General features: G+C 54.2%; 2 protein-coding genes across 4 annotated transcripts in view; one reads left to right on the top strand and one right to left on the bottom strand.

The window, feature by feature from the left end:
- The window catches only part of FAM53B (family with sequence similarity 53 member B), a 49,305-nt gene extending 38,626 nt beyond the window's left edge, over positions 1-10,679 (top strand). For 2 of the 3 annotated variants that reach the window (XM_068399813.1, XM_068399814.1), the window contains one exon: positions 7,140-10,679. In XM_068399813.1, the coding sequence (XP_068255914.1) occupies positions 7,140-7,427 (288 nt within the window). In that variant the 3' untranslated portion in view covers positions 7,428-10,679. The remainder of the gene's footprint in view (positions 1-7,139) is intronic. The other variant, XR_011048096.1, reaches the window with a different exon arrangement.
- A 2,032-nt stretch (positions 10,680-12,711) lies between these two features.
- LHPP (phospholysine phosphohistidine inorganic pyrophosphate phosphatase) overlaps positions 12,712-17,632 on the bottom strand; it is an 87,944-nt gene continuing 83,023 nt past the window's right edge. The window contains exon 7 of the mRNA XM_068399187.1: positions 12,712-13,585. Coding sequence (XP_068255288.1) covers positions 13,495-13,585 — 91 coding nt within the window. The 3' untranslated portion in view covers positions 12,712-13,494. The remainder of the gene's footprint in view (positions 13,586-17,632) is intronic.

Raw genomic sequence — 17,632 nt, 5'->3', positions numbered from 1 at the left:
CATCCCCTGCTCCCAGCTCCATCCCTTTCTCCCGGCTCCATCGCCTGATCCCAGCTCCATCCCCTGTTCCCAGCTCCATCCCCTGCTCCCAGCTCCATCCCCTGAACCCATCTCCATCCCCTGCTCCCAGCTCCATCCCCTGAACCCATCTCCATCCCCTGCTCCCAGCTCCATCCCCTGAACCCATCTCCATCCCCTGAACCCAGCTCCATCCCCTGCTCCCGGCTCCATCCCCTGCTCCCAGCTCCATCCCTTTCTCCCGGCTCCATCGCCTGATCCCAGCTCCATCCCCTGTTCCCAGCTCCATCCGCTGCTCCCAGCTCCATCCCCTGCTCCCAACTCCATCCCCTGCTCCCAGCTCCATCCCCTGCTCCCAACTCCGTCCCCTGCTCCCAGCTCCATCCCCTGCTTGCTCCATCCCCTGCTCCCAGCTCCATCCCCTGCTCCCAGCTCCATCCCCTGCTCCCGGCTCCATCGCCTGATCCCAGCTCCATCCCCTGTTCCCAGCTCCATCCCCTGCTCCCAGCTCCATCCCCTGCTCCCAACTCCATCCCGTGCTCCCAGCTCCATCCCCTGCTCCCAACTCCGTCCCCTGCTCCCAGCTCCATCCCCTGCTTGCTCCATCCCCTGCTCCCAGCTCCATCCCCTGCTCCCAGCTCCATCCCCTGCTCCCAGCTCCATCCCCCCGCGGGGTCTGGGGATGCAGGGCTGGGTGTTGCACCCTTGTTCGCACTCACGTGGGAGGAGGACAGGGCTGGAAACACAAACAAAGCTTGGCAGTGTCTGTCCCAAACACACGCAAAATCCGATTGTCTCCCCAAGACGTGTCTGATTCCCCGGGTGCCGTTTAACCCTCCGGTGCCTGGGCTCATACACTACGTGGACCCAAAGAACAGCTTTTATAAAGCACAGAGGTTCATCCTCGAATTAACTGACACGCTCGAAAGTGGTGGCCAAAAGTGGTTGTTCATGGTTTTTTTAAAAAAAGCCACCCAGGGCAGTTCAGTTTTCTTTTCCAGAGAAAGATACCCAGGGTTGGCCTGGAGACTGCGTCAGAAAAGCGATGTGCACTTCACGTGGCCACGGTGCTGGCTGCGGGTGCCCCAGGAGCAGGTACAGGTACACGACTCCAGATTACTTTCTCCCCTCGCATTTTTAGTCCAACCCAACATTAATTTGATGCCTGGGGAGAGGCAGGCTGCCGTTACCACCTTGAATCAGTCACTGCGTGCTAAGCACGCTGGCGCTGGGAGCTGTTGGGATCAGGTGCACCCTTGCACCTCCTGCCTGGCATTCGCTGTCCCAGGTTTACCATAAATTTCTGCCACCTTTCCATAAATTCTGGGTTTATGGTCATCCACGATATGATTTTATCCCTTTATGTTCTGGTCATTTCTTTAATGGCGCTGCCGAAGCCGTGAGCTGCTCCCACACCCGCAGCCATCCCGATTCCTCACCGCTGCCGTCCGTCCTGCTCTGCACCTCCCCGGCGTGGAGGACGGTGTCAGTGAGGTGGTGTCAGTGAGGTGACATTGTCCCCGTGCTGGTGACAAGATTGGTGTGGGACGTAATGCCAGGCACTCGCTGAGGCTGCTGCATGAATTAAACCCGGAGAAATGAGGTGGAAGTGTTCAGCTGGAGCAGGCTCCCGCTGACCCAGGCTGGTTCAGGGAGATGAGAGAGTTGCACAGAAAGCATTTTATTAAAGATACTGAATGAGAGAAATTTTTTTTTAAATTTAGTTTTAATTTCTATAGGGTCTTGCCTTATAATTTAGGGCATAAAGTGAGATCACAATAGCATAACAGAGATATTACTTCTATGCTGAAAATAATGCAAATAGTATGAAAATTAAATAGGGCTGAGATTCTCAAAAAATGTGGTTTAAAAAGTTAAAAATTCCGTATTAGTGCTGTGAGATGCTGTGAGATGCTGTGGGATGCTGTGGAGTGCTGCGGGATGCTGTGGGATGCTGTGAGATGCTGTGGGATGCTGTGGGATGCTGCGGGATGCTGCAAGATGCTGTGAGATGCTGCGGGATGCTGGGGGATGCTGTGAGATGCTGCAGGATGCTGTGAGATGCTGTGGGATGCTGCGGGATGCTGCGGGATGCTGTGAGATGCTGTGAGATGCTGTGGGATGTTGCACACAGGTGGGATGGTCGAGTCCCAGAGAGCATCCCCGCTCTCTGGTTCCATGCATGGCCGTGCCTGCTGTATTTCTCCGTGATTTCTGGGATTCGTCTCTCCAGCACCTCCCTGGGGTCCGTAGCACCAGAGGGATTCCCGGCGGTGGGTCATAGAACAGCTTTTTCTTTTGCATTTACGGAAACCCGCTAAACATCCTCCCTGTCACTGGGGCAGCTACAGAACTCCAAAGACAAGAGCAAAGCTGCAAGTAAAACCAAATTAAAACCAAATTAACTCTACAGGCTCCAAAGGCAGCATTAGTACTAATGACTTAAAGCCTCCTTCATGCTTTTTTTGGGGCTGGTTTGTTTAATACCATGGTGTGAAGCAACTTGGTAGGATAATAGATATTTCTGAGCATGCTCGTGAAAGCTGTTTTTCACACCAAAGAGAATAAAAGGAAAATTATCTGCTAAAGCTGTGGACTTTCAATGCACCATCTAAGCACTGGTGCCTGTAATTGCAAAAGGGGGATTGGGACTATGTAAATATTATTCTTCATCGGTGGATGAGAAGGGAAGAGCTGGGAGGGCAGATCCTGAAAACAAGGGCAGCATCGTGGTACCCGCATGCCCTGCAGCACGTCGGCCTGGCGCAGGGTGCAGGGGCGCCTGCGAATTCCTCAATGCCTCCATAGAGAAAATTTAAAAAAAAAAAATAAAATAGCAGCTGAGTTTGAGCTCCCTGACACGGCAACGCTGCGTGTAGCCCAGCCCCGGCTCTGCGCCAGGCACCGAGCGCCGTTTGCATTTCACACCCCCCGTCACCGCCTCCCGTGTTTGCCTTCCTCAGGTATTTCAGTCATTTCTCGCCCGACACTTCATCCGTCGCGCCGAGGCTCCTTCAGCGGGAGGACGGGGTGGTGGGAGACCCGCGGCCTCCCCCCGAAGGCCATGTTGATCTTGGAAGCTGGTGCTGCACGTGGCAGCGGTCCCCAGTGCTGCTCGGGGCGCAATGGCTGCGTCTGCTGCTTTTTGGGGGTGAGACCTGTCTGGGGGCTGATGCGCGGCCCCAGCGCCTGTGCTGCAGCCCAGGCGTGTTGGCAAAGCTCCTGAGATGCTCCTTGTGGTTATAGAGAGGAGGGGTTGGTTGGTGTAGGCTCAGGACTGAGCGGTGCCTGGTGCAGCTCCCTCGCCATCTCCCTTCCCACCCACCGGGAAACCGGCCTCGGGGACACCAGCCTGGGGTGGAGCTGGAGAAGGTTGTGGGTGCCTTCAAAGCAGTGGGGAGTATTGAACCTGAGTGATGAACCTGGCCCCAACAACAGCACCTGCTACGGTGAAGTTCTGCTGAGCTTTAAAACCCAAGGAAACCCATTTCCCAGCCCCAAGCACCCGGCCGTCCTCCTGGGCAGCACGGGTGAGCGCTTTGCGTGACACAGATGCCAGGCAGGACTTCACCGTGATGCAAACGACCAAAGCTGCAATTAATGACCCGAGCTGAAGGTGTTTTACAGGAGATGTTCACCTCAGAGAGTGATTTAAACCCAAGCTGGGCAGAGGAGCCCCCAGCAGAGGTGACTTTGCTGGCTGGGAAGGGCTGGCAGACATCGTCCCCGCACAGAATCACAGAATCAATCAGGTTGGAAGAGCCCTCTGGGATCATCGAGTCCAACCATTGCCCTGACACCACCATGGCAACTAGACCATGGCACTAAGTGCCATGTCCAGTTTTTTCTTAAACACCTCCAGAGATGGTGACTCCACCACCTCCCTGGGCAGCCCCTTCCAATGTCTAAGTTATTGCAGTTGTGAGCACAAAGTGTTTTGGGTGGAAGGTGCGTTACTGATGCTGGCTGGGTGAAGTCAGGAAGGCCACAAGCATCTCCCAAAAGCCACCCATGTCATCCGGGAGGATGTCTGGAGTCCCACGGTTTCCTTGGGACCACCAGCAGTTGGGATGCCCTGGTGCCCCCTTCGCTCTGGCGCTCAAGGACGAGGCTGTGGAGGGGCTCGTCGGGGCCCAGGGCTGCCTGGCCGTGGGGAACAAGCGCCACATTGTGCCACCAAAACTGCTTTTGGGCCGGTATCAATGGAGGACTTGACTGCCCGGTTTTGCCAGCTCAGCACTTCAGCACGCGCTAAATTCACCCAATAAATAAAAAATGAGCAAGAAGCTCCTGACGGGGTGAGAACAGACGCTGCATTGATGGTCGTGGCTGACCCACCGCGGCCAGCGCAGGCGGTGCTGGCTCGATTCTCACCATCTTGGGGGGATCCCTCCCCAAAACGTTCATCCCCACACCCTTACAGTGCCTCCCCCCCCGCCGGGAAGGTGAGGCGTGGGATTTCGCGGCAGCCCGTGCCTGTGAAGACTTGCTTGTGCCGGCAAACCTGCGTCAGCGGGAACGCCTCTGCCCGGCCCCTGCACGTGGCCCTTCCTCCACGAGCAGCCGCTGCAGCGCTGGGAGCTGTGGGACCCTTGGAAGGGTTTTTCCATCCTCTTACAGGGAAGGTAAAAAATATAACCTGGGACGACTCAAGGCTGTAGGTGGAAAATTTTGGGCTGCAGCATGTGTGGATTTGAGCAGGGAAGATGTTGGCTTGATTATCTTGCCAAAGTCCAATGAAATGCAGAATTTCCCTGAAAGTCAAGTACGTTCATGGCTGTTCTCCGAGCTTGGAAACACTTTTCATTTGGATGGGAAAAGCATGCTGGGGACCTGTTTGGAATCATAGAGTCATAGAACAGTTTGGGTTGGAAGGGACCTTAAAGACCATCCAGTTCCACCCCCCCTGCCACGGGCAGGGACACCTTCCACCAGACCAGGTTGCTCAAAGCCCCATCCAACCTGGCCTTGAACACTGCCAGGGAGGGGGCAGCCACAGCTTCTCTGGCAACCTGGGCCAGTGTCTCACCACCTCATGGTAAAGAAGTTCAGTTGCTCTCCAGGTTGCATCCTTCTTCATTCATCATTACAGGCATCACCCATCTCCTTCTCTGAAGGGCTGTAGAGCATCTTCCATCCTCACAGGATGCTTTAAGCTCACCCGCAGCAGCCCGGCATGCCCACACCTGGGTACCGAGCCCAGGGAAGCGCCGGAGACAGGAGATGAGCTCGATTAGCAGAAGGAGAAAAAATTAACGTTCTCAGAAGTGCCAGAGTTTTGTTTGTAGAAGGGATTTACACTTCTGAGAGGGCTGTTGACTTTCAGGAGACTTTAGGCTTTCAAGTACCTAAATCACTTTTGGAAACGCGCTTGCAAATTTTTGTGAGCGCTTAGAAAATATTTCTCCTGTGTCCTCGGGCCTCCTCCAAGTGCAGCGGTAATTACAAGTTGTCCATTAACCACAACGTGCAGATCTCTGCTAGAAGTTGTTACACGTTCAGCACCTAGGAGACAGACCGCGTGGAAAGGCATGGCTTGTGCTTAAAAAATAGGAGAAGGATGACGTGGGGACGGGGTGCAGCTGGGTTTTTAAAGGACAAATGCCTGTTTTTTTCACATGCGGCGAGTTTGCTTGTGGGTTTGTGGAAGGTTTCAGAGGCTGAAGGCCATGTGAAATGTGGTGTCCCCCCCCCAGCTTGGGCAGTGGCCAGCTCCTCCGTGGGCAGCAGGACCTTCTCCTTTCAGAGACAGCAGCCTCGGCGTCACCTCCTGCAATGACTCGTTTTACCGTGGTGTGTCACTTAGTGCAGAGCCCAAAGCCTCTCGGCGACGGGTGGTCGGTGGGTACGAACTCAGCACAGGTAACTTGGATTGCTGAAGCAATGCTTGGAGTGTAACAATCCCTCGGGATGATGTTACTTCATTTAGAGCTGGGGTGAGTTGTTTTGGTGGAGTTACTCCCAGCTTACCTAGATTTGAAAGAAAAAATCCTCAAGCAAGTGTGCATGAATTCCCCAGGAACGTCGGTGGGGACATTCAGAGCAAGGCTGCGTCTTGAGGCTGCGTGTCTGGTCACAACCTGTGCGACGGCAGAGTGTGCTGGGTGCCGACACTCCTGGTTACTCCGGCTTCAGTCTGGCCCAGGCTCGTGGAAAGAGGGTGTGATGGCAGCAGCAGAGTGTTTGCCTTGCCCTGGGTACATGAGTGCAGGAGACCCAGAGAGCTCTCCTACACCCTCCTGCCATCCCCAGGCACCCCAACAGCCATGCTAGTTTCATAGAATCACAGAATGGTTTGGGTTGGAAGGGACCTTAAAGATCATCTAGTTCCAACCCCCTGCCACAGGCAGGGACACCTTCCACCAGCCCAGGTTGCTCCAAGCCCCATCCAACCTGGCCTTGAACACTGCCAGGGAGGGGGCAGCCACAGCTTCTCTGGGCAACCTGGGCCAGTGTCTCACAACCCTCACAGTCAAGAATTTCTTCCTAATATCTCATCTAAATCTCCCCTCTTTCAGTTTAAAACTGTTCCCCCTCGTCCTGTCACTCCCTGCCCTTGTAAAAAGCCCCTCTCCCTCTTTCCTGTAGCCCCTTCAGGTACTGGAAGGTGCTAGAAGGTCTCCCTGGAGCCTTCTCTTCTCCAGGCTGAAGAGCCCCAACTCTCTCAGCCTGTCTCCATAGCAGAGGTGCTCCAGCCCTCTGAGTATCTCCGTGGCCTCCTCTGGACTTGCTCCACACAGGAAGGGGCTGAAGTTTCTCTTAGCTGGTTTAACAAATGGAGTTGTTGGAAACACGTGTTTGTTTTTGGCAGAACAGCTCTGTGCTGCTGTACGTGTGCGACTGGGAGACGCGTGGGGTGAAGGTGGTGATGGGCTCATCCAGGCCGGGGTGGGGATGGTTGTGACGCCGGTCGCCCATTGCAGGCGTGGGAGAGGCGCAGGAGCTGCCACGGATGGAGACGTCGGGGTTTGCAGCGGCTGCAAGCTGGGTGTTTCTTGCTTCCTGATGGGGGGGGGGGTGCTGGCAGGTTTGGGGGTATCTGGTGTGAGTTCTGGCCCGTCACAGCCTCAGGACTCCCCGTGGTCCCCATCTCAGCCGCCTCTCTCCCCTTGCCTTCACAGAACCGCCAGACTTTCAACAGCCTCACCTGCCTCAGCTCCGCGGCCGAGGACGGCTCCCGGCAGCTCCCCGGCCCCCGGCCATGGACCGCAGCCCCCCGCTCCCCGGAGGTGATGCCGGGCAGGACCCCCGCCTGCACCCCGGTGCCGGAGCCGCCGCGCTCGCAGGCCGACGGGCACCGGGCCAGCAGGGACGACCTCTCCTGCGAGGAGGAGGAGGACGGGGCGGCGTGGCGGAGCGGCTTCCAGCTGGACGGCGAGATCGATATCGAGCAGATCGAAAACAACTGAGGAGGGAGCGGGTCCTCTCGGCGCGAGGTCGGGGGGGGCTGCCAGAACGGGGGAGGGCTCCCCGCTGCCGGCGCGGGGTCCTGCCGCCGCGGAAGCAGCTTTGCCAAAATTTCATCAGGTATTTAGAGCAATTCGTGTGCGTGTAAATCTTGAAATTCTTTGTGACTACTGTAGCCAAGAGATCAGCTGGTCGGGGGGAGACTGCCCGTGCGACGGGGGGAACTGGGCGCAGGGATGGCCCGAGCCTCACGTGTAGTGAGCAAACGGCTTTTGCAAAGAGTTGCAGCTGATGAGGGTGGCCAGGCTCCCCCCTGCACTTGTTCATAAGGGGATGCACAAGGAGAAACCACCTCCCGTGGGACTGGGAAAACTGGGAGGAAAAGCCAGCGTATGGAGATGTGCAAACCCCGCGCGGCCCCGGCACCCCCCTCGCTCCCCACGTCCCCGGCGGTGCCGTGAGAAGGAAATCATGTGTGAAGTGTTTTGCTTAAATTTAATCATGGTAAGAGCTGGATTTTTACTTTTTTTTTGAATTTTCTTTTTCCTGATGAGGAGGGATCAAAGGGACCCCCAGCCCGCACAGCTCCGGCGCGGGGCGGCATCCTCAGCACCGCTGGGCAGGCGCTGCCCCAGGATGCTCAAATCTTCCCTGTTTTTTTCTTCCCAATCCCCTCTCTCAAACCCACTGGGGAAAAAGCCCCGACCAGGCTCGGTGCCACCCTCGCCCGAGTTCCCAACACCCGATTCTGAGCGGGGCTGGGCCGTGTACCCGTTCACCCACGTCAAGGCCCTCTTTGCTACCCGCGGCACGGCTGCCACCCTCTTTTTCTTGGCTCTGCCTCACTGTGAAGGGGTTACTTGACAGCAGTCAGCTGGTGAAAGGCTGAAAATCCAGGTAGCAGCACTGAAAGCTTTCCCCGTGCCTTTTCCAAGCACAGATGAAGTGGTGACCGTTACATTTGTACGATAGGAATCCTCTTGGGTAAAAATAAGCTGTCCACTTGCTAACAGGTTTAGAAGGACACATCTATTTTTTTTTTTTCCCTCTGTTTGTTTGTTTAAAGCTCTAGGAAAGCTGTACGAGTGGCTTCCAGCATCTTCTGTAGGTTCCCTCAAGCTCAGGGTTTACTTCCCGAGCTCTGCAAAAGCAAGAGAGGAAAAAAAAGTCACCGACACCAACAGCAATTGAAGAGATGATGTTTTTTCACAGGGTTCGGCACCCCCGTTGGCAAAGCTTTAGGAGTCCGTGACTCGGGAGGGGCTGAGAGCCACTGGTGCAGGTTTTATCCATCATTTCTGGTTATGTTAGTGCACTTTTTTCTGCGGTGGCTCGGGACGCGTGTGGCGTCTCCCATCGCAGCGAACCCATCAGCTGTTATATAGCTTTATCCCCATCCTGGTTTTGCTCGGGGCAGTGGCCGCGTCCGCTCCCTCCAGGCCTGGTGCTGGCAGGCAGGGCCGGCCCCAGATATCTGGGGAGGGGATGGCAGGGATGTCTTTAAATTTTGGAGAACCCTCCAGCTCTTTTAAAGCGTAAATGATGCATCATTTAAAAGAAAGTACATCCTGGCTTCCTTTTTAGCCCTCCTGTGGTGGAAGGTGCTGCCCATCTAAGATGTTTCGGGGGGGTCCAGCCACGCCAGTGTTTCCCCTCCGCTCTGTGCCCCCGCACCCGCACAACCCCAGCACGGGGCTCAGCTTTGAGTCTTCCTGATGCTCAACCCCCCCCTCCCGACACATCCCCGCTCTCGGGACCCCCCCACCACCGACACATCCCCAGCTCCCGCTGGCCACGGGCACCTCCTCAGCTGCCGGCTCCGACTGACCGAAAAAAGGGCGAATCCACCCCAATCTGTGGCTGCAGAGCTGCAGGGTGGGCTCTCGCGTGCGCGTCACCGGGGCTGTCGTTCCTAAGGGCTTCTCTTTCCTTTCCAAGGGCTGCTACCGGCGCAGTGCTAACCCCCCCGGTAGGACGGTGACCCGTACCCAGCTGTACTCGCCGTAGCGTTCAGTTTACATACAGCACAACCCGTTTGCCTTACTTAAAGACGCTTCTCCAGAGTCATGGCCTTATACTGGGCACGTTAGCGTAGGCACAGACTACAGTTAGCGACGGTTTTGAGGCCACGGTGGTGTTCTGGTGGGTATTTCGTTGGGTTTGTATGATTTCATGTACTTACTCTTCAGTTTAAGCAAGCCTTACTTTTTAAATTTTTTTTTTTTCTCTCTGTAGAGGTAAAACATTTGTGGATTTATATATATAAAAATATATATATAAATAAAGTAATTAAAAAAAATATTGAATATAATATAGTACGTGCCTCAGATTCAGGGGACATCCCGTTGATTGTAAGGTCAGAAGTGACATTGCTCCCTGGCATCATCGGGGGAGCCGTACCCTACGCCCACAGCGGGAGAGCAGGGCATCCCCCTGGGTTTGTAAAGGGCTTCACCTATGACTTTGGTAACCCTCCCCTGGCAAATTCCTGCCGGCTCCAGAATGTGGTATTAAATACGCAGACAAGGGCTGTTGGTCCTTGCTAGGTGGCTAAAACAGGCTCGTTATTGTGAAGAGCTACTCACTGGCTTGTCCAGCAGCCATTGCCGGGTGACAGCGAGCTGTGTCAGCAGCAGGAAGGGTTCATCAGCCTGAAAAAAAAAATGGATTTTAATAGGAAAAGTCTTAGCACGGCACGGGGAGTTCGCTGCGTGTTTGCAGACGCAGCTCTTTGAGCCTGTTCTATGAAATATTACATTAAAAAAAAAAAAAAAAACAACAAAAAGAAGTGTTTGTAAAATAGATGATTGTAATTTTTCCATGTTATAGCATAGCCTGTCTGGCCAATAAAGTTGTGTTTCAAGTGCATTGTTGAGGAGCTCCTGGCCGACCGGGCGAGCAGACTTACGTAGGATGTTCTAGGATTGTAGCAGTGCTTGGCAGCGTTGATGGGGTTGATGGTCAAGAAAGAAAAAAAAAAAGAGGATGGCCAAAAAAAAAAAAACCCAACAAAAAGAAGAAAAAAAAAAAAGAGCCTTGTGAAGCGATGACCTGTAGTAGCCAAGTCTCGCTGGCAGTTGCACAAGCGCAGTGGGACGTGCGTGTCCCCGGGGAGGGGCTGCCCGAGGTGCCCCTGCCGGGGCAGGCTGCCCACCCGTCCCCCCTCCATGACTTCATTGCACTAGAGCAGCTCAGTCTCAGGAAATTGCTTGTTACTTTTACTGTGTAAATAAAGCTTCCTGGTTCAATAACCACCGGCCGGCGTCTCGCCTCTCTGTGCTGGCCCCGTGGCCGGGTGCTGCTGCGGGGTCGGGGGGGTGTGGGGGGGACACCGCTGCCCCTCGGGGATGGCACAGCCAGGTTGTGGCACCGGTTGGGGTTTGATGGGGCAGAGCTGCGTGCAGGAGCCCCACGTGCCTCTCTCCTCTCCCAGAGAGGGCTGGTGGCACCTCCTTGGCATCTCCATGGGTGCTGGGTTGTGGGGGGGGGGGGTCCCCACAAACGGGTGTGAGTTGGGAAAGCCCCAGGCTAGGACCCTCCATTGGGGTGTCCGTGTTAGAACTAGTAAAGGTGTCCCAGCCTTGGGTTGCACCAGAAGAATGGTCATTTTGTGATGTCCACGTGCAGGCAGACATGCTACATCCCCCCGTGGGGGGGAGGAACATCTCCCATAGCCCCCCCAGCCCGATGCTGGCCGTTACTCCGCTGTAATGCAGCCCAAGAGGTAACAGCAAGATGCAAATCAACATTTAAGTGCCGAGCAGCACCTTATGCTTTGCATTTAAGGACAGAGATGATATCCCACCCCTTAAAATAACATCTAAACCCGCGCAAGGTCGGAGCCCACAGCAGGGCAAGGGCGTGTGGGGGTGTGAAATGAATTCTTGGGGAAACAGGGTCAAGCAGAAAGGAAAACGGCCGCGCTCCTCGAGTGAGCAAACAGTCTAAAAAGTTTCGTGACAGCTGGCAGGATGTTTATCTGCTTAAACTTAATCAGATGGAGGTGATAGGCTTAGTATGCTACAACAAAAAGGAAGAATTATCGGATAAAATAAGAAGTTCTCAGTGATCTGCCACAGCCCTAACGTTCACCCAGGGCTTGCGGCATCCTGCGCGGATGCGCACGGTGCCGTATGCTTTGCCTGAACTGCTACCCAGAGGATGAAAAGATACAAAAACAGACCAAAAGAACTGCACTAAGGTCATTTTCCCAGATGTGGTTTATTTTATTATAATTTAATTCCTAGCCCCTTTTCCCCCCGCTGTCCCGAGGGGTGCCGTGCAGCTCTGCACGTGCTGAGCGCTCCTCAGCAGCAGGATGGGGCTGAGCTGGGGCTAAACTGATAGAATCATAGAACAGTTTGGGTTGGAAGGGACCTTAAAGATCATCTAGTTCCAACTCCACTGCCACGGGCAGGGACACCTTCCACCAGACCAGGTTGCTCCAAGCCCCATCCAGCCTGGCCTTGAACACTGCCAGGGAGGGGGCAGCCACAACTTCTCTGGGCAACCTGGGCCAGTGTCTCACCACCCTGGGCCAGTGTCTCACCACCCTCACAGTAAAGAATTTCTTCCTCATATCTAATCTAAATCTCCCCTCTTTCAGTTTAAAACCATTCCCCCTCGTCCTGTTACTACTCAGCAGGCATGTGGTGCTGGCGCAGGATCCGGCCCGGGGGATGTTCAGTGAGTAGACCAGGTTCGTCCCGGTCAGGTAGCTACAGGGGTACACCTGGGTGGTTTTGGTACCCAGGAGAACTGGAGGACAGTTTAGCCATGACTGCTGGGAAGGAAAGAAAGTAGCTGAACATTTCCACATCGTATTTATACAGCGGAATTTATAGTCGTGGCAGGAGGACTGATGGAGCTGGTGCTTTACCGAGACTGGTTCCCAGTCGGGACTGGAAACTTAAAGCCAGGAGCACCAGCACCAGCTGGAGCTGAGTTGCCCATGCTGGCCCTCATGGCAGGGCCAAGCATGCCTGCCGTGCCATGCTGTGCCATGCTACTCCCCTCTGGAGCACCGGCTGGCAGGTGAGCTGGAGCCGTGCGGGGCTCAACGCCAACAGCCCCTGGCTGCACGGCCGGGATTTTAATGGGAAGAGGTAGGAAACCTGCATGTCCTCGGAGTAGTGTCCGCCTGCAAGACCCCCCCTCAGAGAGAAGGCAAAGCCCATCGGTCCCACAGCCCCCACCAGCTTATTCCAGCCAGGGAAAAGCATTTCAGACCCTCTGAGCGCCCCTCCCAGCGCTGGTGTGACCGAACACAACGACAACTGGGCCAGATCCGCAGGACGAGGTTTATTCCCGACAGGACAGTGTGGTTAGTCCGTAATGTGTCGCAGCGTTATGGGATTCCTGAGCTCTATCCCGGGGTGGTGCCGGACAGGGGCTAAACGTGGCAGAAACGTGGTTACCAGCTAGCCAAGGGCGCAGGTGCTGTCCCCCTCCCCAGGGCTGTCCTGCCACCGTAGCCAGAGGCACGCACGGGACCCCGCAGAGCGGGGCTGGGCCGGCGCACCCCAGCCCAGGGCTTGGTGGCCTCCATCATCCCTCAAGGACACCCCCCATCCCATCTCAGGCACCCCAAAAGGCACAGAAAGGGTGAGTTAAACAGCAAAGCTTGTCCATGAAGGGTTCCTGCGTCCCCTGTTCCCACCTGGGCACCTCCAGGCTGGGTCCCTGGTGTGAGCAAAGAGTTAAAGGGGGCAGAGCTGCCCCCAGCATCCCTCACCCCCCTCAGGGCTCCCCTTGGGCAGACAAGGCCCAGCCCCAGCTGGGGAAGAGCCTGGCACTCGGGAGAGCTGATTTCACCTGTGCTGGCAGGGCCATGGCACCAAGGGAAGACGTTCCAGACGTGCCGGAGGACAGCAAGTTCAGCGCTCCCCCGAGAAGGTCAGTAGATCATTTTAGTACCGTTACATGAAGCATTTTGGAACGTTCACCACCACAAGGCTGGGTCTGGGTCTGTTAATGTCAGGTGGAGGTGGGAGAGGACAAAGCAGCGTCGTGGAGGGGCTGCACACGAGGCCTCCTCCTTCCTTCCCATCGCCCACGGCGCCGTCCGGTTTACAGCTGCTGAAGGATAATGTCAACTGCTTCGGCGAGGTTGTTCACGTACGCATCAGGCTTCACGTGGGGGTGGTTTTCATCACAAGGCCTGTGAAGGAGACAGAGGGACACAGCTCAGCAAGGACAGGCTCCCAACCAGGTTCCACAGAGCCCGGGCAGCGCGGAGGTGGCCCCAGATGGAGCACCCTCGGGTGAGCCTGGCCCTCGCATCCCTCCCTCTTCTTCCCCCTCCTATCCCTACCTCCCCCATACCCAGGGCTTTCCTGGGTGCTATGGCAGGTCCCACGACCTTGTGCAACTGGGCTGGGCAAAACTTTGCAAAGCCTTGTAGGGACAACGATCTACGTCATTAACTAACTAATCCAAATCAATGCGTGGTGGTTCCATACGCTGCCACGGAAAGGGTCAGACTCACCCTCCACGGCGAGTCACCGCCCCAAAGCAGAGCAGCTTGAAGCCATTGTTTGCCAGGGATTTAATTAGAGGTACTGGCCTAACGAGGCACAGATGCACAAGCCTATTTTACTGATTCAGCAGCATGGCTGGTGGGGAGGGGGGCAGATGTGGGAGGCAGAATTTTTCCAAACCTCATGGTCCTGTTACGGCTTTTGGGCTGAGAAACTCAACAGCTGCTGAAGAGAAAACATGTATTTTATACACTTAACAGCTTTCCTTTGGGAAAGAGATGAGAGCCCCAGTGTCCACCTCCCATCTCTCTTGCTCCCTGTAAAGGGCAAACCTTTGTTTAGCACAGGCCATTTTCTCAGCAGGGAAGATGCATTTCCTATCGGATGCATGAGAGGCAGAGATTATTGTTATTATTATTATTAATGACGTGCAGAATTTGGTGAGCACTTGTCTGTGCAAGTGCCGAACTACTCCTCCAGTCCCAGCACTGAAGCTCCCCAGGGCTGTTTCCTTTCTGTTCATTTTTCAGCCACGCTCCTCACGTCCGAGCCCACAAGCTCCTCGCAAAGGCTCGGCCTCTGTCGGGAGCCCACGCTGCTCGAGATTGCGCTTGCTGCAAAGTCACAGCATGCAACTAAGAAACCCAAAAGCCACCGATATTCACCTCTCCTTGTGTCACCTGCAAAGCAGGGTCACAGAATCACAGAATCAGTCAGGTTGGAAGAGACCTCTGGGATCATCGAGTCCAACCATTGCCCTGACACCACCATGGCAACTAGACCATGGCACTAAGTGCCATGTCCAGGCTTTTCTTAAACACCTCCAGAGATGGTGACTCCACCACCTCCCTGGGCAGCCCCTTCCAATGTCTAATGACCCTTGCTGAGAAGAAATGCTTCCTAATGTCCAACCTGAACCTCCCCTGGCGAAGCTTGAGGCTGTGTCCTCTTGTCCTATCGCTAGTTGCCTGGGAGAAGAGGCCGACTCCCACTCCACTACAACCTCCCTTCAGGTAGCTGTAGACTGCAATAAGGTCACCTCTGAGCCTCCTCTTCTCCAGGCTAAACACCCCCAGCTCCCTCAGCCGTTCCTCATAGGTCAGACCCTCCAGACCCTTCACCAGCTTGGTCGCCCTCCTCTGGACTCGCTCCAACAAAGGGTCCGGCACAAGGAGGACGCCTCTGTGAAACAGACTCTAGGTTGGTGATGACTGTCATAAAAGCATCTGATTTAAAAGGTGGAAGATTATTTCATGGGTCTTTATTTAATCACCCAAGTTCTATTTTCTTACAGGGTGCTCTGTATTTATGATGGTTTTTAGATTGCTGAAAGTAAAGCAAGTTATAATACACAATGGAGAAAAACCTTCAAATATAAAGCAAGTAAAAATCCAGCGTGTGTCCATCCCTCAGATGGTGATTATTGCTGATTTAACCAAGAGGCTTTTATGAACACAGAAATACCTTTGGGGGGAGGTGTGGTAAAATACCCATTTCTTGGCAATAATCCTTAATTTGAGTGGAGATCTAAAAAAAAGTAATGAACAAAACTTCTTTCCATTTTACACCCTGAAAAATGTTTCTTTCCTGGTTAGACATTAGGAGAAAATTTTAAGAACTGCTTGAAACTAATGCTTCTACATGAAATTTTCAGTTAGACAGCACTCTTTGATCTATTAAAAGGACTTTGTGATTGATATCTGTGCTGACTGTACAGAAATCCACCTGTCACTCAGCTGCTGACTGCCAGGCATCAAGGAAACACCTCGTTTACACTTCATGTGTGCTATGGAAGGGGGGGGGGTGGGGGTGTGTGTGTATATATATATACACTCAAAGTAAAGCAAACTAGGAAATAAGGTATTTTTACCCATTTGTCCAAATAACATGCGATCACAACACACAGCCACCAACTCCTGGCTCCAGCGCGGTTAACACCCACCTTAGCTCCAGGGGAGCTACGAGTTCAGCCCCACGTGTTGCCCAGCCGCCCCACGGGACGGTTGGGGTGGACCTGGGCTTCGTTGTTACCTGCTGCACCCCCATTATTCACCCGAGCCTGATTATTTCTGTGCTGCTTCGCAGTCCGATACCCTGCAGGGTTACAGCTGGTTGCCCTGCAATACCCTCCTGCTACCCACGCTGCAGCCAGCCAGCCTCGCTCACAACACGAGGGTTTCAACCATGTTACTAATGCTGTTACCGGCGTTATCCAGAAGAAGACGAGAGGAATACGCAGCCCTGACGCAGCCAGACGTCTCCCATTCAAGCAGAGGGGGTGCATATATGCTCATTGCTGCTAAGCGGGGGGAAATGCAATAAATAAAATTGTCTGAACCCTGGAGGAAAGCAGAATAAAACACACCTCCCTGCTCTCTCGCCTGCTCCAAAGGCCGTGCTGAGGAGCTTTTCTTCCCATCACAGAATCACAGCATCAATCAGGTTGGAAGAGCCCTCTGGGATCATCGAGTCCAACCATTGCCCTGACACCACCATGTCCCCAAGAGCTGTTTCCCTTCCTTTGTCTCACAGGCCGCTTTGTAACTCACACAACTGCACACGAAGAGCCAAGCGACACTATTTCCCCCCCTCCTTAGCTCAGTGTTGCTCTTTTAAGCATCTGTTGGAAGGAAACTGGAAGCCGTACTCCGCCAACACGAATGCCAAGAAGCGATGCTCCAAACGCAGCGAAACAATTCAGGAGCCCAAGCCTGGGTGCCAGAAATGAGGCAGAGGAGAGAGCTCTGCCCCAAAACCTCTAGGCAAACCCAAGAGGCTGGAGGTTGAGCCCTTCTTCTGCCATGCGAAGGGAGCAGAGACCGTGGCTCCAGGCCAGCCTCTCCCCCAGGGGCTTCGGGCTGTTTCGCAGGAGAAACACTCAGTCACTGAGAGTTTTAAGATCCCCTGAAGTGGAGCACTGTGCTCTGGGGCTTGGCCCTGATGTCCTGGGTGTTGCTTCAGTGTGCCAGAGCCTCCTTGGACAGGGCCACCGGGCGCAGGTGGAAACCCCAGCCAAGAGCAGATCTTGTTCTCGTGGTTCCAGCTTCGCTTCTCTTTTGGTGACAATGACTCTTTTTGCATTGCGTGATGGCAGACATCACACCCAGGAGGTTACTTTTTAGTACTTTTTCATATTCCAGAAATAAATTTTTAAAAAATCTAAAAATATCTTTAACTTTCCAGGTCGAAGAATAAACTTGCATTGAGCTAACTTTAGGATAAACTCCTTCCGATTTTTGTTTTTACGTGGGACTCTGGCTGCACAGAAGAACATAAATCAAAATGACAGAAAATTATATTCTGTAGCTGAATATTGAGCTGTCAGCAGTCTTGGCCAGTGCACAAACTCGCTTGTGAAAAATCTGCTACAGCCTTGGGAAACACTCTCTTCAGTACAGCAGGACTCCCTGGAGCGGCTGAGCATCACAGCCTGGATGCACACGCAAGGAACCTTCCCCAGCCCAAGCTGGCCATGACAGCTGTGAAATGTGGCACTTCATTTCTACACTGTCTCTTCGTGGCCACCTTGCTGGTATATAAAGCAGTCAAGGAAAGAAGTGGCTCAGCACAGGGACCCTCTGAAATCCGGGATGGTCCTTCTTGGTCCCTACTGCATTGAGAGGGCTCAGGGACACATGATCTGTGCCTGCCCCTCTGCGAACAGGGCAACATTAGGAGAATGTGTTCTTCAAAAGAAAAAGCCATCCGAAATGATCTGTGCATGACAA

Source organism: Nyctibius grandis, chromosome 4, assembly GCF_013368605.1.
Source record: "Nyctibius grandis isolate bNycGra1 chromosome 4, bNycGra1.pri, whole genome shotgun sequence".
Classification (NCBI taxonomy): Eukaryota; Metazoa; Chordata; class Aves; order Nyctibiiformes; family Nyctibiidae; genus Nyctibius; species Nyctibius grandis.
This window is presented reverse-complemented; position numbering and strand designations above follow the sequence as displayed.